This window comes from Sorex araneus, chromosome 4 (assembly GCF_027595985.1).
Source record: "Sorex araneus isolate mSorAra2 chromosome 4, mSorAra2.pri, whole genome shotgun sequence".
Lineage (NCBI taxonomy): Eukaryota > Metazoa > Chordata > Mammalia > Eulipotyphla > Soricidae > Sorex > Sorex araneus.
In genome coordinates this window covers 77,509,308-77,536,521 of record NC_073305.1, presented here as the reverse complement: position 1 = coordinate 77,536,521, position 27,214 = coordinate 77,509,308, and the positions used below count along the sequence as shown (strand labels likewise).

The following is a 27,214-nucleotide window of genomic DNA, read 5'->3' as shown; positions in this document are numbered from 1 at the left end:
AATTCAAAATCATGTAAGCACTGGAAAGTTCTCAGTTTATCTCTATGTGGCATTATATTCTTGAGGTAGATGACTCTAGGAATTTCTATTAAATTAATTGTAACAATGGTGAACCAATATTTTCTCTTTTATACGTCGTTTTTTAACCAGTTTTTGAGCCTTTATTTTTTTTTCTCTTGTAGAAATATGTGGATGAAAACCCATTGTATGAGGAGCGGCGAAATCTGGACCGCCAAGCTGGGCTAGCGGTAGTCCAGGAGACAGAAAGGCGACGTCAGAATGAGCTTAAACGCAAACTTAGTGAGAAATTAAAGGAAGAGAAGAAAGAGAAAAAGGCAAAGATTGTGAAAGATATAAATGAGGATGACAAGATCTCTGAGGAATTAGATGACCATTTCTCTGAGGGTAGGCACTGTCCTGAAAAGACTATCTATAAAAGAAAGGCTAGCATCAAACTCCAGCTAAAAGAAGAGGTAAAGAAAGATTCACCAGTCACTTCCTCTTTTGGGAAATTCAGCTGGAAGAAATCAGAAAAAGAGGAGGAAAAAAGTACAGCAGTGGTTCCAAGTATTCCCAAGGAAGAGACTGTAGAAAGCAGTAAGGACAAGGAGGATATCAAAGCTGAAACCGGGAAGGCAAAACCCATTAAAATCAGGCTCTCTGGAAAAACTGTTGTGGCACATACTAGCCCTTGGACACCTGTTGTGACAACTTCAACCCAGACTAAGATTCGACCCAATCTGCCTATTCCATCCACAGTGCTCCGCAAGACAGGTTCAGCTACAGTGAGCAAACCAGCTCCTCTTAATACCTTTCTGTCAATCAAGTCTTCTGGAACCACTGCTAAGCCTCTGCCAGTAGTTAAAGAGTCATCAACTGAACTTCTTTTACCTCCTGACATCATCTCCAAAGCATTTGGAGGGGAAGAGGTGATTCTAAAAGGACCTCCAGAGGAAAAAATGGTAACGACTGAAAAGAAAGAACCATCCCATATACCAGAACAAATGCTACCTCCCCCGCCCCCACCTCCTCCGCCTCCGCCTCCACCCCCCACAGCTATACCTCAACCAGCTGCTCCAACTTCTGCTCAAGCAAATGCTGCCTTGACTTCGATAAAGTCAAGCCCAGCTGTATCTCAGCCTCTCAGCCCTGACTTCCTGGGTCTTAACATTTTGAACCCAGTGTTGCCGGTAGCTATCATGGCCTCAGCACAGTCAGCAGCCATACCTTCTGATGAGACAGCGCCTGGGGTGAGTGAGAGTGATAGAGACCAGGCTGTGTTCTCTGTATTGGTTCGTCCTCCACCTCCCCTCTCAAGTGTGTTCAGTGAACAAGCCAAAAAATTGGAAAAGCGAAATTCATGCCTAGCTACAGCCAATGCTAAAGATCTGTATGATATATTCTACAGCAGTGGTGGAAAGGGGGCAGCAGAGACTAAGCTGAGTAGTGGTTCATTAGCCAATGGGGAGAATAGCAGCCCCTCCAAAGCCGGGAGTTCAGATACTTCTGTCACTTCTACTTTGGATAGCTGTATATCCCAAGAGAAGTTCACTCCCCATGGAAGTTCGGACTCTAATCCTTTAGTCAGCAACCCTGAAAAATCTGTTGCAAAAACTCTGGTGTCCCTAGGGAAATGGTCAGTTGCAGAACACGTAGACTTAGAAAGCAGAGATAACAGATACAGCTTCCTACAGCCTCTGACAAGGTTGTGCCAAAGCAGGTCTTATGAAACTATTACCCCAACAACAGACTCTAAGGCCGTTTGGACATCTAGTTCTTTTGAGAGTGATGCTAATAGAGCTATATCTCCAGAGGTAAAAATTGAGCTTGACTTGGGAGAGCCAGAACCATCAGTTGTAGAACCAGCCCCTCAGCTGTTAGATACTCATTCTCGTACCGTGGAATCTCAGAAGTTGGTAGAAACCCACCTTCTGGAATCTGGTAGCCAGGATGAAGAAAACCAAGAGCTCCACAAATCTAAAGATTATAGAGAAAATGAGCTAGAGACAAACACTGAACTAAAAGAAAGAGAAAAAACACCTTCTGAGAGGATAGTAGGAGAGGGAACCGATATTAAGAGTGGGTCCAGTAGTGTAGCAGACTCTAATTTAAACCATAGGAATAAACACTTGTGGGAGAGAGAATCACAACAACCCACACTACAAGTGACTGACAAAAAGGCTGAGCAATCTAAAACACTGATATCAGGAAGCAAAATTCAAAGTAGAGTAAGAATTGAATTGACTGCACAGTCTTTCTCTTCCTCAAAGGTGCAAATAGACTCATTTCCATCAGAAACTAAATCTTTACTCCAGACTCCACAAGATAAAACTCTGAAAACTGCTTCCCCAGAATTATTTCTTCATTCCCCAGCCAGATCACCTGTGTGTTTAATAGATCATCTAAAGGAAAAAGAAGTTCCAGCTGGTAATCAGGAGTGGCTAGAAAATTCAGTTTCAGAATCAGCTTCCAAAACTTCTAGATTTAAAAGCCTCAAACTCAAGAGAGAGAGATCAAAAGACTTTCAGGGTAAAATGATCTGTGAACTGCCTGTTTGGAATGAGAAGAAGAAGCCAGGAATTTGGGAGAGTTCAGAGAAATCAGAAGCCCTAGGACTACGAGATGTCCGTCCAGAATTAACAGTGACAGTAGAAGGCAAAGACTTAGACTTTGAAGTTACAGACTTAAAAGTGAAAGAACTTGCAGCCCTGAGGAATCTGGGGGATATGGGCATTGATTTTTACAATACCCAAATAGAAAACACAACACGTAGATCCCCAACTGCCCTGTCTCAGAAAGTGTGTGAAGAAAATTCTCTGTCATCTATGGGACATAATCCTAGCACTCTGACTGACTTTGAACCAGTCACCGCCTTTTCTGAATTTCCCTTAGATTCTCCCAAAACCCTGGTGCTTAACTTAGGAACAGAAGGTGAACAAAACTCATCTAATCACAGAAATGGGAGGATCACTCCTAACATTTTGAAAACTGGACTTCCTATAGAAAATGTTGACCTTGGTTTAGGGAGCCTGGAGGGAACCCACCAGGCCCTTGACTTGTTAGCAGGAGGAATGATGCCCAAGGAATTAGAAGGAACTTCTCAGTTAAAGAAACTAGATTCATTCAGATTGAAATCAGAAACATCTGCTGGCCTTGGACCATCTCCTTGCCTTCCAGATCTTGTTGACTTTGTCACACGAACATCTGTGGTTCAGAAAGAAAAGTTCTGTTCTCACTCTGAGCCATGTGACCTTCCTGCGTGCAATTCCCCAGAGAATGCATCTGTCAGAGAGGTAACAATGCCTCAAGTTGATGGGGACAATGACAGCCATTTGAATATGGGGAAATCTCTGACTTCAACCTCTCCTACAAGAGAGCAGGTAGCTGGAGGCAATATGATCCCTCATGAGATACCTGCTCAAGAAGCTACAGTTGATGCCATTCGAGACTACAAAGTGTCCCGTGTTCATAAATAAGAATACACAGCCAGAAGAGCTTGTGGGTGAATCAGAGTACCTTCTACAGTCAGGCACCCAGATGATGGAGGGCACCTTGGAACCTACATGTGATGCAATCAGCTTCTTACAGTAAATGTTAATGGAAGCTAAAATCTCTTACCTCCTTCTCTTTGTTTTCTTTTCTCCCTAAAATATTAGACAAATCAGTAATAACTACTTCTATACATATCTGTAAAAAAAAAGTATTTTCTGTTATCTTTTTTTTTTTTGCCAGTTTACTTTCTCCTTTGTTATTAAAGTCAATTATCTATCTGGTTCACCATCTAGTGTGCTTTGATTGTATTTTGACTTTGACTCTGCCATTCTGGAATGGTGGGGTGGGGGTAAGGGAGGCAAACAGCTGGCTTCCCCAATTGCTATGTTGTATTCCCACCCAATTTTGTGGGCAACTGATGGATATCTAGGAAAAAACACAAGAAAGCCTACTAATACGGAAAACTACTGGTGAAGGAAGGATAGTTCATCTCTTCTATTTGGATGAGCCTACCTTAATGTTGTTCAAAGTACAGCGTGAGTAGCTCTTTTATTTATTATTTTACTTCATTGTGGAACGTCAGCCTCACTCCATTTTCTTTGCCTGAGACAGTCTTCTTTTCCACAAACATGTTTGGAAATGGCCTCATAAACACAATAAAATCTAGCAAGTTCACTTTTGAAGACAACAAATTGGTAGGACTTATGGCTCAGTTGCCAGGAGCATATAGGCTCTTTAAGTCACTTTTAATTTCAAAATGGCTTTTGTTACGATTCAACAAGACTTTGTGTTAAATTGTTTAGTAGCTGTTTCTGTTGTAAAGAGGTAGAGATTTGAAACTTGGCTTGGGATTGAACTGATTCTGTTTCATACCCTGTACAGATGTATTCCTTCCTCTACCTCTCCCCTTCCCAAGCTTTTTCTACCATAGTGTGATATTTTGAGTTGTACATTTTGTTTAAAAGATTAAAGAATATATGAGTTGACTTGGTAAAGTTTACCTTTATTCTTTAATGTGTCAGTTACTTGGCAATAAATGCATCAATCTCGCCTTTCATTCTGATTTTTGTTTTGAAGTGACACACATTTGAACTCCAGTGGAAAAGTATAACAATGAGCCCCCACTGCCCTAATGTCTGTGCCTCCTGCAGCCATTCTTCCTTACCAAAACTAATTTCTCGAGGGACTATGTGGGGTGCTGGAGTTCAAACCAGGCATGTAAAGCAAACACCCTACCCCACTGTACTCTGGCTCCAGCCCCAAAGCAAGATTTTTTTTATTGAATTAAATTTATTGAGAGGGAAAGAAATGCACGATCAGGCGAGAACGTGAGACTGAAAGAGCAAGACAGCAAGAAAAGCTACATAGAGACAAGTAAGCAAAGATGTGTTCAAGGGAGAACAGGGGCTTGAAGAGCAAGCCTCCCCAGCCCTATGTTACATTACATAGACTCTGGGGATTATGTATCATTGGGATACTGCCTTAATGGGTAGGAGAATGTAACAACAGTGGTCTATTATATCATTGTAGTTATTTTTTGTTTTTCAGGTTTTTTGACTTTGGTGGGCAGGGTTGAGTGAGCAGTCACACCTGGTGGTGCTTGGAGGTTGTCCTGGTAGTGCTCAGGGGACCATGAAGTGCCAGGGATTGAACCCAGTCCTTGTGAAAGGTTGGGGAGACTACCTCTTGGTGCCATGAGATAGAGCATCCTTTTGTGTTTCGTTTGTTTTGTGTGTGTGTGTTTATTTACTGTACCAGGGACACTCCTGGTAGGGCTCAGGGACCATATGGGGTGTCAGGGATCAAACCTGGGTCAGCTTCTTGCAAGGTAAGCACCTTGCCTACTGTACTCTCTTTGGTCCTGGTAGACGTAATTTTTAAGGTTTTGGGCTACACCCCGTGGTGGTCAAAAGCTACTCCTGGCTCTGTGCTTGGGGGTTGCTCCTGTCCATGCTGGGGAGCCATACGGTGCCACAAATAAACCCAGGATGCCTCCATGCAACGCATGTGCTTAGCCCACTGAGCCATTTTGCTTAGCCCACTGAGCCATTTCTTCAGTCACTGAATGAATTTTTCTCGTAGGACGTAAGGTCCAATATCCACAAACCCATCATGTATTTTATGGTATCATCTACCCATTCTTTAAGAATCAGAAAACAGTTTTTACAGGACTCCTTCAACTATGAGAACAAATACTTAACAGGTTAAATTTGGGCAAAAGTCTAATTTTACCCAAATTGTGTAAATAACTCTAAAAACTCTTGATTTTGTGAATGGGGATTCTTGCTTCATAAACCATATTTCACCCATAAATAGCTTCAGGCACTTAGTACAAATCATTACCTGTTTCCTAAGTATTCCTACTTTATTCCCATATCTATCCACATTTTGTTCTGGGAGCTTACTCCTGACTCTATTCTCAGGGATCACTTCTGGTGGGGACCAGGGGGACCAAATGTGCCAGGGATCAAACCCTATTGGTCATGTGTGAAGCAAGCACCCTATCTGGTTAACTATTCTCTGGCTTTCACTCCACATTTTGGTAGTAATGCATTCCACAATTTACATCCCCCTACTAGGTTCAAAGATACAATGAGCCAGAAATTGTAGTTCATAGGGTGGTTATATAGGATACAGGTACCAAATAGAGTTGTTAAGTGGAGCGATAGCACAGAAATTATAGTTCAGAGAGTGGTGGTTATATAGGATACAGGTACCAAATAGAGTTGTTAAGTGGAGCAATAGCACAGCGGGTAGGCGTTTGCCTTGCACGCAGCTGACCCGGGTTCAATTCCTCCGTCCCTCTCGGAGAGCCCGGCAAGCTACCGAGAGTATCTCGCCCACACGGCAGAGCCTGGCAAGCTACCCGTGGTGTATTCGATATGCCAAAAACAGTAACAAGAAGTCTCATAACGGAGATATTATTGGTACCTACTCGAGCAAATCTGTGAACAACAGGATTGTCATTGACAATGCTACAATGCTGTTTTTGTTTTTTGTTTTTAAGTCTGGGCAGATTCCCAGAGGAGACAGCTTATAAAAGAAATGGCTTACTCTTGACTTTGTGCTCAGGGATCCCTCCTGACATGCTCGGGGAACCATAATGGGGTACCAAGGATTGAATGCAGGCTGACCACATGCAAGGCAATTAAGTGCTTTACTGGCTATACTATCTCTTGACCCCTTGTTTATATATTTGTTTTGTTTTGGTGCCAAACCCAGAGATGCTCAGGGCTTACTCCTGGCAGTGCTTGGGGAACCATATAGTATGCCTGGGATGAAACCTGGGATGGCCACATGCAAGGCAAGGGTCACTGTACTATCTCTCCAACCCTGTTTATATTTTTTTTAACTAAAATATATATACAGTAACTATTCATTGATAAGACCTGCAGTCAAATTTAAGATAAACATCTACTTACCTTTTCACCATCCTGATTGGATTTTAACAGTTTTCTTTTTTCTTTTTTTATTGAATCACAGTGAGACAACAGTTACGAAGCGTTCATGTTTGAGTTTCTGTCATATAATGATCGAACACCCATCCTTCCACCAGTACACATTTTCCACCACCAATATCCCCAGTATCATCTTATCCCATCCCTCCCTCTGCCTCTATGGCAGACAGTTTCCCCGCAGACTCTCTTTACTTTTGGGCATTATGGTTTGCAATACAGATACTGTGAGGCTATCACGTTTGGTCCTTTATCTACTTTCAGCACACATCTCCTATGCCAAACAATCTCTCCAACCATCATTGACTTAGTGATCCTTCTCTGTTCCAGCCGCCTTCTCCCCCAGCTCATGAGGCAGGCTACCAACCATGGAGCAATATTCCTGGCCCTTGTCTCTACTGTCCTAGGATATCAGTCTCATTTAACACACATTTTCAGCTGACTATGTAAAAATGTTACAGCATTTAATGTAGTAGTTTTACACTTTTTAAAATTAATACTTTGTTTCTGTGTCCTTTTCTGACCAAACTAAATTACAAACTCTAAGGCTGAGTATTTGTGTCTTTGCATACTGTTATTTCATCATTCACAGCACACAGTTGCCTGGAATTAACATAAAGAGCGCTTAATTAAAAACTTCTTAGATTCTGTATGAACTGATTGCTAATTCATAGCAGTTGATAAGTGGATAGAGACTATAAGTTGCCAGTTGTCTTTGCTGAGTGCTTAACAATCTATCAACCAGCTGCCCTGTCACTTCTGTTACTAAATTTGTTATGTCTAAAGCACTGATACCAATGAACGTACATCACGGCTCTCCATTCCAGTCTTCTGGAATAGTGCACTGTACCAGACTAAGGGGGCCACATTACACCTAGGACCTAGAAGAGCTGGATGGGGGAAAGGATGAGCTGGCCTTGTACTAGTAATGAAATCATTATTAGCAATAATAGTGGTTATTATTAATAATAAGTATTAGTAAGGAAAGCAGTAAGCTGGGGTGGGGGTGGGGACTGTTCATCAGCTCCCTTTTTCTTTCCAACCAAGACTTCACCGGCATATTGAAGTTAGTCAAACTCAGGTCTCAGATTTGACTAAAGGGGTAATTGAACCCTTAATGGTCCAGTGTCCTTTTGTCATAGTATTCAATAAAGCTAGGCTAAGATTTACAGGGGCTAAGGTGCTTACCTAGTATGTGAGGACCCCACAGTACTGTAGAGGGTGGCCGTGGACCTGCAACATCACGAGTATATCCCATCCTTCCCCCAAAAAAATTAAAGTTGTTTTTTTTTCCACATATATATATAATGTATATATATTGCACACATATATAATGCGGCTTTTGGAAGAAAGGAAGGTTGCTTTTTCCATTTTATTTGGATTTTGAGGCCACCTAGCTGGCTTACTCCTGGCTCTGCTCAGTGATACTCCTGGGGGTGCTGAGGAGACCATATGTGGTGCTGGGGATTGAATTGGGGTAAATCACTTGCAAGGTAAGCACCTTAATTCTTGTGCTATCTCTCTGGCCCTTAAAAATACATTTTATGTAAATAATATTTTGCAAGCTTATAAGCTGGTACCTATGAAATATGTAACTGGGAAACTACACCGAGTGGTGCTCAGGACTTACTCCTGGCTCTGCTCAGGGATCACAGAGGACCAAATGGGGTACCCAGGATCAAATACAGCAAGCCCGGGGGCTGGAGTGATAGCACAGCGGGTAGGGCATTTGCCTTGCATGCGGCCGACCCGGGTTCAAATCCCAGCATCCCATATGGTCCCCTGAGCACCGCCAGGAGTAATTCCTGAGTGCAGAGCCAGGAGTAACCCCTGAGCATTGCCGGGTGTGACCCCAAAAAGCAAAAAAAAAAAATACAGCAAGCCCTGTCCTCTCTTCTCCCTCAGGCCCCTAAAATATTTGTGTCAGTAAGGTTTAATGAAATTATAGACCAGATTTTGTCTTTTGTATAAATGTTATTTATACACAGGTTATAAAGACCAATTATAGACCATGTTTTGATTATCTTGTGTTTAAAATGTTCTTAAACTAAGTTGTGTCTTTGGGGCCGGAGCGATAGTACAGCAGATAGGGCGTTTGCCTTGCACGCGGCCAACCCAGGTTTGATTCCCAGCATCCCATATGGTCCCCCAGTACCGCCAGGAGTAATTCCTGAGTGTAGAGCCAGGAGTAACCCCTGAGCATAGCTGGGTGTGACTCAAAAAGCAAAAAAAAAAAAAAAAAAAAAACTAAGTTGTGTCTCTCCCACTTAGTGCACAGCAGCTGTCCCTCACTCCTTGCAGGAGGTCTCCAGCTGCTCTCCCTATATTCTTCCACTTCCTTTTAGTATGAGCAGCATACATTGTTCAAGAATTTTCTACCATTCTCCCTTCCTCTCCAGTTCTCTGTTCCTACCTCTTATAAAGTCAGTGATGCTTTTCCATGAATGCTATCAAGCACCTGAATTTTACATGATAGAAATCAGTGTGTAGCTTCACAAAGCTTAAAGTAATCAGAGTACTCAAAAATACCACAAAGTCCATTGCATGCAAAAGTACAGAAGTTAGCTCATTTATTTCTGGGAACTCCCCATGGTGCTGAGGGCAACCGGGACCACACTCAGCATTGCCAGGAGACTGCAGTGATGGTGAGCAAAGCAAACTGGGTACAGTTCCATGGCAGTCATGTGTGCCAGCTTTCTAAGCTATCTCACTGGCCTTATCACTTGTATTTAGAAGAACGGATGTGAAGCTTTGCAAGGCTTTTGTTCCACTTGCAGAGAAGATCAGGCAAGAACAGAGCTTTGTAGAAAATTAGGGCAATATGGCGCAGGTGGCCCCAAACACCACTGGATATGCCACCCCTCTCCCCACCACCACCACCACTCAAAAAAAAAAAAAAAGATGTAAAGGGAAAGAAGCATGTTTAGGGAAGTGAATGAAAGAAGTGAAATAGAGACAGTATACATAATGGTAGAGTAGAGAAAGATAGCAAAAAGGTAAAATCACCCATATGGAGGTAATTGTTTTCTCTATACTCTGCCCTTACTAATGCTTTTGTCCAGGCCAGCTAGGAATACCAACATTAAGGATGAAGATGATGACAGTAGCTGGTTCTCACACCTACCTTCCATTCTTTTCCAGGAGCTACTGCAGATGTCTGCAGATTTCCAGAATGAAGCCACCTCTGGTCCACAGAATCAGGGATGGAAGCCACAGAGACCAGAGGAATAGTACTCGCCCCTGCAGCCAGTACCTGGTCACCCCTAGGTCCGGACAGCTTTGGGAAAGTGAGTGTGGCTGCTGGGGCAGGAATGGGTTGTGGAGAAGGTTTGGCCATTTCTACTGCCAGCAAATAATGGTAAGTGAACATATTGTGTGTATGTGTGTATTCATGACAGTAGTGGAGGAAAACATATATTTTAATCTTGCCATTTCTCATTTAGTGCTGAATTAATGATTTCCTAAACATTCCCTCTCCTCTTGTGCTGTGATGCTTGCATTTAAAACCTAGGAGTTCACCAGGTGTGGGTCTGAGGGCCCCGAAAACATCATCAGATGTGAAGCAACATTTTTTTAAAGGTGTGAAGTTCAAATATTCTCTTTTCTCCTGGACTCTCTGCTCAGATATAAGATAGAATATTTCCTGGAGCAATAGTACAGCAGGTAGGACTTGCCTTGCACATACCTAACTCAGCTTTGATCCCTGGCATCACATAAGGTCTCCCAAGCACCGTCAGAAGTGATTCCTGAGTGCAGAGCCTCGAGTAACCCCTGAGCATCATCAGGCGTGCACCCCCACCAAAACAAAAGAAGAAATAGGTATATCAGTGATTCAGTGTCAGAATTGTGTTCAATGTCATTCTCGAATATACAGAAGCACTTATGTATAAAAGTGTATGTTTTATTTGAACTTTTGGTTGTAACAAAAACATAACCCAAGGATGGTAAGACCTTGCATCATGTTGACCCTGAGTCCAGTCACCAGTACCACAAATGATCCCCCAAGGACCCCTAAGGGTCACTCTTGAGCACAGTCAAAAAAAAAAAAAAGAGAGAAAGAAAGAATCCAGAAGCATAAGTTAAAAAATGGCTGGAGGTTATTTCTAACTTGGTAACTGGGAAGCTATGACAGGCGGAGCCAGGATAGCAAAGGGGCATCAGGGCTCTTGTAGTCTAAGTCAAACAGGTCTGGCAGTCTCAGCAGTTTGTAGGTTTAAAAAAGTTGAAAACCACTGACCTTTATGGGCTTCGATACAGAAAAGGAGAGCATATTCTATAAAACAAAAAAGTTTCCAAGAAGGATGATTATTAATGTGACATGGGTCACATATACATCCCTGAATGATTTCTATGCCAGATGGTTGGAATACTTGGGTCAGACACTAATCATAAGTACACAATGAGAAGAAGACAGGCTCTCTATGCCTAAATAGGCTAGGGCAGTGGGTTTTTGTCTTATTTTTGTATACCTTTGAGCACACCCAGTGATGCTCAGAGGTTACTCCTGGCTGTGCACTCAGAAATCATTTCTGATGATGCTCAGGGGGACCATATGGGATGCCAAAGATTAAACCCAAGTCAACCACATGCAAGGCAAGCACCTTACCCACTGTATAATCACTTCAGCCCTCAATATCTAAATTCTTAAAAAAATCTCACAGTTGGTGAGCAGTTAGTAAAGCCTGAGATGATGTTCCTGAAGTTTTTTGTCCTCATGTCACTTAAAAACTAGAGGTTATTCCTTTTTCAGATCCCGCCATTTGGAAGAGAATTGATGACATGGCTACTGATATTGAAGAGTGAGCTATAGAGGGGATAAAGGAAGTGTGATGTTTGAAATTCAACTTGATGATGTGATGGTTGTGAATCAGCTGAAATGAGCTACCCTACATCATTGTCTGAGGTATATGGAGTTGAAGAACTTCCGGTTGTCCCGATTACCTGGGACAGATAAAATCTCCAAACAGATTAACAGTTTGGAAATGTTTTGTACTCTTGATGAGTATTTTCAAGCACAGGGCTTAGACTTGAGCAAACCTGTCAGTGTGTGCAGTCAGTATTGTGTGCGTGACATGTCAGTAAAATTTCTGGATAAGCAACACCCTTTATTTTTTAATATTTTTGGTTTGGGGACCATACCCAGTCAGTACAATTAGTTTGGAAAAAAAAAATGAAAATTCTGATTTTACCCAGTCAATGCTGGGGTCATCCTGGCTGTCTGGAACATGTGCTCAGCCAGTGGAGCCATCTCTCTGGCCCCCGGTGTCCTTTATTTATGTATTTATTTATTTATTTTTGCTTTTTGGGTCACACCCGGCAATGCACAGAGGTTAGTCCTGGCTCTGCACTCAGGAATTACTCCTGGTGGTGCTCAGGGGACCATATGGGATGCTGGGAATCGAATCCCGGGTTGGCCACATGCAAGGCAAACGCCCTACCCGCTGTGCTATTGCTCCAGCCCCGTCCTTTACTTTTTATCTATCCCTAAGTGATAGTAACAGGACATGAAGAAGTAAAGTCCTCTTATTGTTGTTGTTTTGGCCACACCCGGCAGTGCTCAGGGGTTATTCTTGGCTCTGCACTCAGGAATTACTCCTGGCAGTGCTCAGGGACCACATGGGATGCCAAGGATTAACCCTGGGTCAGCCATATGCCAGGCAAACACCCTCCCCACTGTACTGTTAAAGCCCTTTCTGTGAGAGTAGATCTCTGCCCCAATAGAGCCTCTGTGGCATGAGGAATGGCTGACTAAGCTGGCATATATGCGGAGCCTTCTTGATGAACTTAATGTTTCTCTTCAGGGGATCTGCACAGGGGAGTGAATTTTTTTTATCGAGGCACCATGAAATTACAAATTATTCATGATTGGCATATATTTCAACAGCATTCCCTTTACTAGTATCCACTTCCCTCCACCAGCACCCCTGCCCAACCCCTTTGCCTCCCACTCATCAATGTGGTTCTTTTTTTTTTTTCTTTTTTGGGTCACACCTGGCGATGCACAGGGGTTACTCCTGGCTCTGCACTCAGGAATTACCACCTGGCAGTGCTCAGGGGACCATATGGGATGCTGGGAATCGAACCCGGGTCGGCCACGTGCAAGGCAAATGCCCTACCTGCTGTGCTATTTCTCCAGCCCATCAATGTGGTTCTAAGAGAGGCTCTTTTCCTTTTCTTTATTTTTTTTTTATTTATTTTTTTTTATTTTTATTTTTTTTTGGTTTTTGGGTCACACCTGGCGATGCACAGGGGTTACTCCTGGCTCTTCACTCAGGAATTACCCCTGGCGGTGCTCAGGGGTAATTAGATGGAATGCTGGGATTAGAACCCGGGTCGGCCGCGTGCAAGGCAAACGCCCTACCCGTTGTGCTATCACTCCAGCCCACTTTTCTTTATTTTTAATGTAAGTTTTTACACTGTGTTTTATAGTACTGTTGCTGATAGGGCTTCATACATAGCACTTTACCACCTCTCAGCACCACCTTATCCTGGTTGAACACTCTCCTCCACCATACATGTTGCCCCCTCCCTCCCTGTCCCCTAGCCTCCCCTCCAAATGGCAGATTTCCTACTGAATACCAGTTCTCATGTTCTTTGTTGCCATTGTCTTTGAGTATTTGTTATTCTACCATTATGTTTCTTTTTTCTTTTTTTTTTTTTTTTTTTTGCTTTTTGGGTCACACCCGGCGATGCACAGGGGTCACTCCTGGCTCATGCACTCAGGAATCACCCCTGGCGGTGCTCAGGGGACCGTATGGGATGCTGGGATTCGAACCTGGGTCGGCCGCATGCAAGGCAAACGCCCTACCCGCTGTGCTATCGCTCCAGCCCCTCTACCATTATGTTTCTTTACATCCTGTATTGAGAGATCATTCTGTGTCGATTTCTCTTCGTCTGACTAGCTTTACTCATTGTAATTAATACTCTCCAAATTTCACGACTTTATCTTGCTCAAATTGTTTTTAATGTTTATTATAGTGGTCAAGTTCTCAGCTAAATGCACATAATACAAGTGAAGTATTCCTGGGTCAGTGGATGCGAGAGCCAGTGGCTGCACTGTGGCGTGCACTTAGCTTGGAAGCCGAGTGGAAAAGCACCAAGGTTTGCGAGGCAGAGCCAACCAGAGCCCCGAAGCAGCACTGGGGTGTGTCCCAGGCACTCAGCAAAGCCTGCCACCAACAAAATGTATCCTGATGCACCACAAGTGGTGATGCTTTATAAGTCACACATGGACAGGAATATTCCAGCCTCAACAGCCTCAGAGAAGTGTGCACAAGCTCTGTGCACACTCAGTGCCTTCTCACCTGTCCTAGCCACCTGAATTCCCATCCTGAAACCACTGTGATGTAGAGAGTCACGGCCACATACATAAAGTGTCTTGGATGATAGCAGCTGTCTCTAAGCAGCACTTCATGCAAAGTCTATGCCCCTGGAGAACGGATCTCAGATTACCTGTCATCTGCAGAAGTCATCCACTCTGATCAATGCCTCTTTGAAAGCCTAAGTTAGAATACAGGTTTGACAACTGGAATATGGATACAGATAGAAAGAAAACTCCAGGACCGGAGCAATAGTACAGTGAGGAGGGCGTTTGCATTGCATGCTGCCAATCTTCGTTCAATCCCCAGCATCTTATAGATCTCCAAGCCTTGCCAAAAATTCTGAATGCAGAGCCAGGAGTAACCACCGAGCATCGCTGACTGTGGCCCAGATACAAACAGACAAAGCAAACTCAAAAAGCTATATTCCTAAGAGGACCAGGCCAGTCCTGCTCATAGATGATCTGGTTTGAAGGTTGCTTGTGACTATCTAACAATATTGTTAGATATTGGAGCCCAAGTTAGTGAATTGCCACCTGTCAGCGAAACTGGCTGGAGTTACGAGATGGCCGGTCCCTAACCCCTGGGAAGAGTGCTGAACCCCAAGGCAAGCTGTACCACCTGCAGCATCCCAAAGGCAGAAACCACCAGGGGACTCTGGAGGGTAGTTGAGATGCTTGCCTGGAATGTGGCCAGCTCCAGTTTGGTCCCTGTCACCATGTGGTCCTCCAAGCATTGTTGAGGTAGTCAACAATGCTTGGCTCACTTTGGGAGCCTCAGCCCTTCCCAAAAAAGAAAGAAATGTGTTAGACATTTATTGATAACAAGCAAAATAAACTAACTTATTGTGGAGTCTGCTACGGGGCAGGCTTGAGGGTTGATTAGGGAAATGGAGATGGTGGAGAGAAGGAGACAGCGGTGGTGGGATTGGTGTTGGAATATTGGATGCCTGTAGTAAATCATCATGAACAACTATAAAAACCACGTGTTTAAATAAAGTGGGGAAAGAAAAAAAATGCCTGAGGAGATTCACATGCAGTACCACAATTTTGACTCTGAAGGATATCTTAGGTTCCATTTGTCACTTTTTACAACTTAACTGTCAGGAACATACTGACAGTTTATAGGGATTTAACTTCCTGGCAAAGTAGAAACTTTGGTCTTAGTTAGAATTCTATAAAATCATGCAAAAGAATTATTTTATTAGAATAGTATGTTTAGTAATATATAGTATTACTAAAGTAACAACAACACAAATGCAAGTTTTATTAGAATAGTATGTTTAGTAATATATAGTATTACTAAAGTAACAACAACACAAATGCAAGTATGTTTAGTAATATATAGTATTACTAAAGTAACAACAACACAAATCCAATGTAAGAGCAAAATCTCAAGTGGCATATGCTGTTAAGTAATGTGAAGGAGTCTGTGATGCTTATGACAGCACAAAGGAAGACCCAGTCTATTAGACATTGATTTGTGTTAGGAATCCTGTGCTTTATGGAAGGCACAAGCTGAAAAATGATTAGAGTTAAAACGTGTTTCTGGGGGCTGGAGTGATAGTACAGTGAGTGGGTAGGGCGTTTGCCTTGCACATGGCCGACCCCGGTTCGATTCCCAGCATCCCATATGGTCCCCTGAGCACTGCCAGGAGTAATTCCTGAGTTCGAAGCCAGGAGTTAACCCCTGTGCATTGCCAGGTATGACCCAAAAAGAAAAGAAAAAAAAGTTCTGAAGATAATGTAAGGATGCTGAGCACTAACTGGGAACACATCCCCCAACTTGAACTCAACAGCGTTCATGGGAGCACATTACTGGTAGGCTGTGACGCTGTCTTGGGAGTCTTCCCCAGCCCATGTGGAAATTTGCAGTGGCACTGTGCAAACTGTGGGCTGGCCTGAACACTTGCAATTTGGAATACATATTAAAAACAAAGACAGTACAGCACACAAGGTGCTTACCTTGCACATGACTGACCCGGGTCCCGTCTTCTGCACCCCAAGTGGCTCTCAAGCCACCCAGGAGTGATCCCTGATAAGCCCTGAGCACCATCAGGTGCAGCCCAGAGTAAGAAAAAACATCGAGCATAGGGGCTGGAGCGATAACACAAAGGGTAGGGCATTTGCCTTGCACACAGCCGACCTGGGTTCGATCCCCAGCATCCCATATGGTCCCCTGAGCACTGCCAGGAGTAATTCTTGAGTGCAGAGCCAGGAGTAACCCCTGTGCATCGCCAGGTGTGACCCAAAAAGAAAAAAATATCAAGCACATTTCTAAAAGGTACATTTCCTACAAAGTCAAATCTTTTCTTAATAGGAAACTGCTGTTGTAGGCATAGTAGGCAGTGATCTTGATAGAAAGTAAGTTTGGAGTCCAGGTTTGTGAGATGTGTTCCCAAACAGCAGCAGGAAGTCTCACCGACTCTCCAGGAAGTGACAGTCCACCAGCCAGGGCCAAAGCAGCAATCCCTATTGCCCACATCTTGCAATTCTTCCACTAGGATTGATTAGGCATTTGGTCCAAACTGCCTGTGGTGCATCTACAATGTTGTGTAATGCCAAGAGCTTCTGAGCTCTTTCCGTCATCTTATGCACATTGATCCAGGAGGGTCACTACCTCATCCACTTGGTTTACGTCTGCTGGAGTCTTCGATTACTGCCAGCAACAGTACTAGAGCCTGCAGGCTTCTGGTGGATATTTTGTGGGGGGTGTTGGAGAAGGAGGCAGCAAAGGTGGGCAAGGAATGGTAGAAGGGTGGCACGGGGACAAATGTCTGCCCAAATAGTTTTACAGAGAGAAATAAGATGGGTGACAAAACAAGCTGGCCTTTGGGGATAGTCATGGACAGGGGGAGGATACAGAAATGTTTCCACTGTGCAAGAATTTCTGATTACTTCAGACAACAATCAGAAAATAAGGGGCTGGAGTGATAGCACAGAAGTAGGGCGTTTGGGGCCGGAGCGATAGCACAGCGGGTAGGGCGTTTGCCTTGCACGCGGCCGACCCGGGTTCAATCCCCGGCATCCCATATGGTCCCCCAAGCACTGCCAGGAGTAATTCCTGAGTGCAAAGCCAGGAGTAACCCCTGAGCATCGCTGGGTGTGACCCAAAAAGCAAAAAAAAAAAAAAAAAGAAGAAGAAGTAGGGCGTTTGCCTCGCATGCGGCCGACCCGGGTTTGATTCCCAGCATCCCATATGGTCCCCTGAGCACCACCAGGAGTAATTCCTGAGTGCAGAGCCAGGATAGCCACTGAGCATCGCTGGATGTGACCCAAAAAAGAAAATAAATCAAGGATGGGTGAAAGAGCTCAATGGATTGAGTGCGTGCTTAGGACCCAGAAGCCCAGGTTCTACTCATCACATATGTAGTCCTCCAAACAGGGCTGGTATCATGCTCACAACACCAAGCTGGAGTAGCTCCTGAGCACACTAGGTGTGACTCCAAAACCAAATAAAACCTAACACTTACATTAGCCTTAAAACTAATCATTGTTACCCGAAAATGAGGATCTTTATAGACATCTGGATTAATAATTTTTGTGGTAGGCATCAACTTGTACATTTCATTCTTTTTTTGTGGGGGTGAGGGCACAGCAGTGGGCTCAAGGGTAACTCCTTACTCTGCTCTCAGGGCTCACTCAGTCATATGTAGTGCTGGGAACTGTACCAGTGTCAGTTGTGTGCAAGCAAAGTGCTTTAACTCCTGTAATACCTCTCTGACAGTACCTCCCCTTTAAAAAAATTTTTTTTTGGTGTTTGGACCACACCCAGCTGTAGTCAGGATTTACTCCTGCCTCTGCACTCAGGGATCACTCCTGGCAAACTCAGGACCATATGGTGTACTAGGGATTGAACGATTGAACACAGGTGAACCACATGCAAGGCAAATGCAATAGTACAGGGAGTACTATCAATCTGATCCTCCCACACACACACACAAAAAAAATACCCTTTTTTTAAAGGTCTTGATTTGTTCAGCAGAAGGCTAGGGTTGGGGGCTGGAGCGATAGCACAGCGGGTAGGGCGTTTGCCTTGCACGCGGCCGACCCCGGTTCTAATCCCAGCATCCCATATGGTCCCCTGAGCACCACCAGGGGTAATTCCTGAGTGAAGAGCCAGGAGTAACCCCTGTGCATCGCCGGGTGTGACCCAAAAACAAAAAAAAAAAAAAAAGGCTAGGGTTGGAAGGCCTTTTCATCTATCTTTTAGTGATTTTTTTTTTTTTTTGGCCACACATGCTCATGAGACCATATGTGGTGTCACAGATCAAATCTGAGTCTGCCTGATGTAGGGAAAGCACCTTACCTATCCCTTGTTCTTGTTCTATCAGACTATCAGCAGTCTTTTTATTTGTTGTTTATTTCTGGATCACACCTGCCAGTTCTAAGTGCTTACTCCTGGTTCTGTGCTCAGGAATCACACTGGTGGGAATGGGGGATCATGTGTGATCCTGGAGATCTGAATCAGACACATAAAAGCAAGTGCCCTACTCTCTGTATTATCACTCCACACACACACACACACACACCCCGCCCCGCCCATCTTTTTATTCTTACTGTTCCTAGCCGCACCAGGGCAGTGTCAGGGACTACACCTAGCTCAGGGCTGAGACGGGAGGGCACTGCTCTTGAGAGGTGCTGATGGAGGGCAGGGAGAGAGTGCAGCAGTAGGACACTCGCCTTGCATGTAACGAACATGGGTTTGATCCCCAGCATCCTATATGGTCCCCCAAGCACCACCACCAGGAGTATATCAAAAGCAAAGCCAGGAATAAATCCTGAGCATCACTGGGTGTAGCCCCAAAATGACAAAAACATGCAGGTGGATGGGGCTGGAGTGATAGCACAGCGGGTAGGGCGTTTGCCTTGCACGCGGCCAACCCGGGTTCGAATCCCAGCATCCCATATGGTCCCCTGAGCACCGCCGGGATAATTCCTGAGTGCGTGAGCCAGGAATGACCCCTGTGCATTGCCGGGTGTGACCCAAAAAGCAAAAAAAAAAAAAAAAACAAACATGCAGGTGGAATGAATAGGCCATCTTTATTCTGAATTAGCTGTTTAAGAATTAACAGTTGACATTGAAGACAAGGTCGGCAAAACCCTCCACGATATTGAAGATAAAGGTATCTTCAAAGGTGACACAGAACTAAGCAATCTAGTAAAAACAGAGATCAACAAATGGGACTACATTAAACTAAAAAGCTTCTGCACTGCAAAAGATACAGTGACCAGAATCCAAAGACTATCCACAGAATGGGAAAGGATATTTACACAATACCCATCAGATAAGGGGTTGATATCGATGGTATATAAAGCACTGGTTGAACTCTACAAGAAGAAAACATCCAACCCCATCAAAAAATGGGGCGAAGAAATGAACAGAAGCTTTACCAAGGAAGAAATACGAATGGCCAAAAGGCACATGAAAAAGTGCTCTACATCACTAATCATCAGAGAGATGCAGATCAAAACAACCACAAGATACCACCTCACACCACAGAGACTAGCGCACATCCAAAAGAACAAAAGCAACCGCTGTTGGAGAGGATGTGGGGAGAAAGGGACCCTTCTACACTGCTGGTGGGAATGCCGACTGGTTCAGCCCTTCTGGAAAACAATATGGACGATTCTCAAAAAATTAGAAATTGAGCTCCCATTTGACCCAGCAATACCACTGCTGGGAATATATCCCAGAGAGGCAAAAAAGTATAATCGAAATGGCATCTGCACATGTATGTTCATCGCAGCACTGTTTACAATAGCCAGAATCTGGAAAAAACCCGAATGCCCTAGAACGGATGACTGGTTGAGGGAACTTTGGTACATCTATACAATGGAATACTATGCAGCTGTTAGAAAAAAGGAGGTCACGAATTTTTTATTTAAGTGGATCGGCATGAAAAGTTTCATGCTAAGTGAAATGAGTCAGAAAGAGAGAGACAGACATAGAAAGATTGCACTCATCTATGGCATATAGAATAACAGAGTGGGAGACTAACACCCAAGAATTGTAGAAACAACTACCAGGAGGTTGACTCCATGGCTTGGAGGCTGGCCTCACATTCTGGGGAAAGGGCAACTCAGAGAAGGGATCACCAACTATAATGTAGTCGAAGGCCATGTGGGAGAAGGGAGTTGTGGGCTGAATGAGGGCTAGAGACTGAGCACAGTGGCCACTCAACACCTTTATTGCAAACCACAACAGCTAATTAGAGGGAGAGAACAGAAGGGAATGCCCTGCCACAGTGACAGGGTGGGGTGGGGGGAGATGGGATTGGGGAGGATGGGAGGGATGCTGGGTTTACTGGTGGTGGAGTATGGGCACTGGTGAAGGGATAGGTTCCCGAACTTTGTATGAGGGAAGCATAAGCACAAATGTGTATAAATCCATAACTGCACCCTCATGTTGATTCATTAATTAAAAATGAATAAATTTATTATAAATAAAAAAAAGAATTAACAGTTGAGTTTATAACACTAACTCACAAACTCCCACTCAGGATGTAAGGCTTGCACATGACTGACCTGTTTTGATCCCCAGCACCATATTACCATCTGGGTACCACCAAGTATTATCCCTGAGCACAGAGCCAAGAGTGGTCCTGAGCACAGCAGATGTGGCCCCCGAAAAATACCCCAAAAAAGAGCCCTTTCAAATCTAATAGCCCCCAAGAAAGTAGCCACAAATTACTGTACACACAGTACTCTCAATAGACTCATGTGTTGTTGTTTTTTTTAAGTGATGTGACCTACAGAAAATAAAACTTTCTAGGGTCAGAGATAGTGCCCTGCCAGGAGTGATCTCTGAGCACAAAGCCAGAAGCCCTGAACACCAACAGTTGTGGTTCAAAAACATAAAAAGAAAACTTTCTAAAGTGGAGAAGTTCAGCAGATGGAAATGAGAAGTGCAAGGGTTGTAGGTAATAAAGTTTAAGATAAAAATGATAAAACTGGGCCAGGAAAGATAGTATGCAGTCAACTCAAGTTTCATCCCCAGCATCCCACATGGTCCCGTGAGCCCACCAGGAGTGATCCCTGAAAGCAGAGCCAGGAGTAAGTCTTGAGGTGTGGCCCCACCTCCCAATAAAGAAGAAGATCTTTTTTGTTTTTCTATGAATATACCAGAACTGAGGGAAACTGCTAAAGAATGTTTAATAGGGCCCAAGCGATGGTACAGTGAGTAAGGATCTTGGCTTGCACACAGCTGACTTGAGTTCCATCCCTGGCATCCCATATGGTCACCCCTGAATACTAAGCCAGGAGTAACCCCTGCTCATAGCCAAGTATGGCCCAAAAACAAACAAAAATAAAGTGTGTTTAGTGCCTTGTAAATCATGAGATTATGACTGTGTGTAAGCAAATCTACAAAGATAAAAATAAGTAGAGTTAATATTTGCATAAAAACATACCGCAAAGCAATCCAGCACATAACAGCTGCTATATTATAAGGTGATTTACAGTTTTATATAACACTTCCCACATCTCTTATTGCCATATATTTAATGTTAGACATAATTTGAACTACATACTAATTAAGCTTAATTAGTAAGTTCTTGTGAATGACTGTAATTACTGGGACTAGTTTGTTGTCAAAGCAAATTTCAGAGTGTTTTTTTTGGGGGGGGGGCGTTTGGCCACATCCAGCTCTACTCATGAAACTATTCCTGGCTTAGTATTCAGGGGTGACACCTGATAATGCACAGGACACGATATGTGGTGTCAGGGATCAATGCCAGACTCTATATGCAAAGCATGTGCTCAGCCCATTGATCTATTTCTCTAGTCTGTTACCTAGTATTTATAACCAGTACTCATTTGAATTATATTCCACTGAGTTTCATAAGCATGAACTTCATATTAGGAAATGACACCTTGGACTGTAGAGACAGTACAGTGGGTCTTGGGTGAGGTATTTGCCTGGCATGAAACCAACTCAATCTCTGGCACCATACGGTCCCATGAGGCCTGCCAGGAGTGATCCCTGGGCACAGAGCCAGGAGTTAACCCAGAGCACCAGTGGGTGTGGCTCATGAAGCTTAAAAAGCAAAAGAAAACAAAACCTATGACTTACAGCTGAGAAAACATTTCACATTTACCCACCCAGTATTTGCCGAGCACTGTGCTACAGATTGAGCAAGGCACTGGGAAGGAACGTGGTGGTGAGCAGGAGGCCTGGTGGCTCGCATGTTAGTGAGGCATATGCAGCGAGACAGGGTTGTAGGCAAGAAGCTAGCAGACCTATTTTACTCTTCCCGAGCTACAAGCCAAGCCTTTCCCCTGGGTTTTCATGTGCCTTTCCCCCCTTCATTGGGTCTAGCCTTCAGGCAGAGAAAGCACAGCTGTCACTCCCAATGGGGAACCGAGGTGAGTCAAGAATTAGTGAGGGTGGGGCCGGAGCAATAGTATAGCAGACCAGGCACTTGCCTTGCATGTGGTGAGCCTGTGTTCAATTCCCAGCATTCCTGTGGACCCTTGAGCCCCACCAGAAACGATCCCTAAGTATAAAGCAAGAGTAAGGCCTGAGCACCAATTGGTGTGGCCCAAAACACAGAAAAGAATTTGTGCGGTTGCTGGACCGGAGCAATCGTACAGCAAGTAGGGAGTTTGCATTTTTGCCTTACACTCAGCTGACTCAGGTTCAATCCCCAGCACCCTATATGGTCCCCTGGGTACACCAGGAGTGAACCCTAAGCACTACTGAGTGTGGCCCAAAAACAAAAACAAACAAACAAAAAAACCCCACAGAATTAGTGAGGTGAAGATTCTGTGACAACATGTTCCCAGAACAGAGCATTTCTCAATGCCCAGAGACAGAGAGGACCATGGTTCATTTGAGAGGCTCAGAGTGGCTGGAGCGGTCTTTACTGTAAGAGAAATGACTGAAAACTAGAAAGTGAAAGATCCTTGTCATGTCCAAGGCTGACCTGAGTTTGATTCCCAGCATTCCATATGGTCCCCTGAGCACTGCCAGGAGTGATCCCTGAGCCAGAGTCAGGAGTAAGCCCTGAGCATAACTGGGTATGCCCCCCCCAAAAAAAAAACAGTGAAAATAATAATTGAGTATGGCAGAGGACACATAACTGAGCTTACCTATTTGTTATATTTATTTATTTTTTGAAGGAGGTCACACCCGACTATGCTCAGGGGTTACTCCTGGCTCTGCACTCAGGAATTACTCTTGGCAGTGCTCGGGGGGACCATATGGGATGCCGTGGGTCGAACCCAAGTCAGCCGCATGCAAGATAAATGCCCTCCCCGCTGTACTATCACTCGGCCCTATTTGTTATATTTATGTGGGTTTTTTTGGAGGGAGCCACAACTGGCTATGCACTCAGGGATTTACTCCTGGGGGCCCTGAGAAGACCACATCAGGTTCCAGAGATAGAACCCAGGTCAGCTGCAGCCAAGCAAGCTCCCCAACTACTGTACTAACTCCCTGACCCCTGTGTGCGCTATTTGTTGAAATAATTTTATTTTGGATTGGGGCCCTCACCCAGCAGGACACTAGGGACCATTGTCACAGTGCCTGGGAAACCATGTTGTGCTAAGGATTAAATCGAGGATCTTGCATGACAGCCCCCAGCACCTGGGTCTTCTTCCCAGCCCCAAATAACATTTCAGAGGTCTTACTTACACAACATATTTAAAATAGCCTTTAAGGCCACATTTGTGGCTATAAGACATCCTCAGACTAAGGGTTGGAGTGATAGCACAGCGGCTAGGGCGTTTGCCTTCACGCAGCGGACCCAGGTTCGATTCCCAGCATCCCATAGGTCCCCCAAGCACCACTTGCGGAGTAATTCCGCAGTGCAGAGCCAGGAATAACCCCTGTGCATCGCTGGGTTTGACCCAAAAAGCAAATAAGTAAATAAATAAATACATAAATAAAAGACATCCTCAAACTCTACAACACTGATATCCCAGTAGTAGCACACCAAATTGGATGGGATGTAACACAGAAGCCAAACAATTTCAGTTAACAAAAACATTAACACAAGAGGCTTAACTTACAACAGCAGCTCAGTAAACCCTCAGACAAGGACTTAACATCCCCCAGGGTGAGATACAACAATTTTCACAATTTTTCTTGTATGCAAATATTTTTTTATCATCCCATTAGCCATTTGTTGGTATATAATCACTGTCACTGTCACTGTTATCCCGTTGCTCATCGATTTGTTCAAATGGGAAGCGGTAATGTCTCTCATTGAGAGACTTATTGTTACTGGTTTTGGCATATCCAATATGCATGGGTAGCTTGCCAGGCTCTGCCGCTCGGGCTCCATACTCTCAGTAGCTTGCCGGGCTCAACAAGAGGGACGGAGGAATCGAACTCGGGTCGGCCTCGTGAAAGGCGAACGCCCAACCGCTGTGCTATCACTCCAGACCTTGTATATAATAAATTATAAAATAAAATTAATTATAAAATAAGTTATTGTTAGCCTGCTATGGGGGTACGCTTGAAGGGTGGTTGGGAAAATGGAGACAGTGGTGGAGGGAAAGTGACAGTGGTGGTGGGATTGGTGTTGAAATACTGAATGCCTGCAACAAATCATCATGAACAAGTTTGTAAACCACGTTGTTTAAATAGAGTGGTGGTGGGGGTGGGGTGGGAATAGCCTCTAAGGGCCAGAAAAATATAGTACAAGGATTAAGGCCATGCTTTGCATGCAATACACTAACCCCGAGTTTGACCCCTGGAACCACATGGTTCTCTAAATACCACCAGGCATGGCCCTGAAGACCTCTTATCACTGCCTGCAATGCTTAGGAGACCTCCCTCCAAAAATATTTAAGAATAAAGTGAAACAAAATGAGCATTCTTCACAAATCATCTTTGTGTAAAAATAATGGAAACCAGGTAAAGAAGAGTGGAGTCCTGTAGTTTGCTCCATCTGCAAAGGAAAACCTCAGCTAACCTTTCCCGAGCCCTGCAGTAGTGGAGAGGCAAACTCTGTTGTGGCTACATCAAACGGGAAAGGCCCAGAAGAAGGGCCCTATACCGGATGCCAGACAAAGGGCAAGGCAAGTTATTATGGGCTGGTCCCTGGAAAAGGATGATTTGATGTGGTTTTATTTTTTATTATTTTTTTTGTTTGTTTGTGTGGGGGCCACACCCAGCGATTCTCAGGGGTAACTACTGGCTCTGCACTAAGGAATCACTCGATATTGCTTACGGTTCCAGGAACTGAATCTGGGCCAGCCACGTGTGCAAGGCAAGTGTGCGCCCTACACGCGGTACTATCACTCCAGCCCCTCATGTAATGTTTTATCAGGAGAGGGAGAACAATGCCAGAAGTCAAGTCAAGAATAACATATGCAAAGCATATGTAGCTCTACTGTTGAATTATATCTCCCACCCCAATAATAGACCTTATGTGTAAGAATATATACCAATGAAATTCTCTCATCCTCATGAGGAACACCTTTGCCGTGAGAGCCATATAAAGGAAAAGGCACGACCCGAGAGATAATGCAATGCAGGGGATAAGGCGCTTGTTTTGCATCCGGTAGACCCCAGTTCAATCTTTGGCAATGTATATGGACCCCAGCCACCATCTAGGGTCACTTTTGAGTAGACAGGAATACACCTTGGACACTTTCAGGTGTGGCTGGCATGTGCACACACACATGCACACACATAAACACACACACACACACACACACCACTAGTGTGTGCTCACAAAGACAGAAATGAATAATGCCTTTATTACAGGAGTGGAGACTAGAACTCGTATTTTTCTGTTTTTGTTTTAGGATCATTTCTTCCATTCCATGGCAATGAATCTCTGCTGAGTGTGGCCCAAACAAAAAGAAAGAAAGAAGAGAAAGAATGAAAAGAAAAGAAAACTGAGTCAGGGGCTGGATATTCAACAAATATCCAGGTAAGGCATTTGCCTTGCATGCAACTACTTCTGCTGTGATCCTGAGCCCTGATATGGCCACCCTGATATTTAGTCAGAAAGAGCCCCTGAGCACTTCTGGATATGGCTGAAACCCCCAAACCCAACCCCTGCAAAAGTAAGGAATGAAGGGAAGAGAGGCAAGGCTGGGAAGCAAGGAGGCAGGAAGACATAGAGGCAAGGAAATAGCTCAGAGGCAGGGGGATGGGAGAGAAGGAGGAAGGAAGGAAGGAAGGAAGGAAGGAAGGAAGGAAGGAAGGAAGGAAGGAAGGAAGGAAGGAAGGAAGGAAGGAAGGAAGGAAGGAAGGAAGGAAGGAAGGAGGGAGGGAGGGAGGGAGGAAGGGAAGGAAGGAAGGAAGGAAGGAAGGAAGGAAGGAAGGAAGGAAGGAAGGAAGGAAGGAAGGAAGGAAGGAAGGAAGGGAAGAGGGAAGGAAGGGAAGGAAAGAGGGAAGGGAGGGAAGGAAGGAGGGAGGGAGGAGGTGAAAAGTAGAGGCAGGGAACTATCTCCAACGCGGGGAGGGAATGCGTAGTTTACAAGCGTGATGCACCCCTTGATCCCCTTAGAACCCAGGACCACGGTTGTGCCTCCCACGCAATAAGAAAGGGGAGGCAGAAGAAGGTTAATTTATTCTACCAAGGAGTAACTAAAGTGAGTTCTCAACCGCCCAAGGCCGATTTTTCCCCCCTTCCCCAGCCGTGCTCAGGGCTTACTCCGGCCTGTGAGCTCAGAGATCACTCCTGGCGGGGATGGACAGCAGGTGGGCCGCGTTCAAGGAAAATACCCGCTGTACTAGACCTCCGGAATTGTACTTTATGCCCCAGAATCAAGCCATTTTCAGAATGTCTAAGCCCTAGCTTTGGGGATCTGCTTCCTTCCTCCGGCCTTTGCGCTCTGGACGTTTCCCCTCCCCAAGCAAAGACGCGTCCCGGCACCCTCGGAGCCTTCTAGCGGCTTCGCGGTGATCGGGTCCAGCCGGAGAGGAGCGGCCAATGGCAGCCTGGGAGCGGCGGACGCCGCCCAATGAGGCGCCGGGCCGCGCCGG

At 44.6% G+C, this 27,214-nt stretch overlaps 1 protein-coding gene across 5 annotated transcripts in view; it reads left to right on the top strand.

The window, feature by feature from the left end:
- The window catches only part of LOC101556962 (zinc finger protein 318), a 68,485-nt gene extending 42,236 nt beyond the window's left edge, over positions 1–26,249 (top strand). For 2 of the 5 annotated variants that reach the window (XM_055135116.1, XM_055135117.1), the window contains exon 10: positions 183–3,777. In XM_055135116.1, the coding sequence (XP_054991091.1) occupies positions 183–3,476 (3,294 nt within the window). In that variant the 3' untranslated portion in view covers positions 3,477–3,777. Of the gene's footprint in view, positions 1–182; positions 3,778–10,088; positions 10,306–11,697; positions 11,851–13,925; positions 20,501–26,025 lie in introns of those variants that run through there. The other 3 variants (XM_055135119.1, XM_055135118.1, XM_055135120.1) reach the window with 3 other exon arrangements.
- The last annotated feature ends 965 nt before the right edge of the window (positions 26,250–27,214 follow it).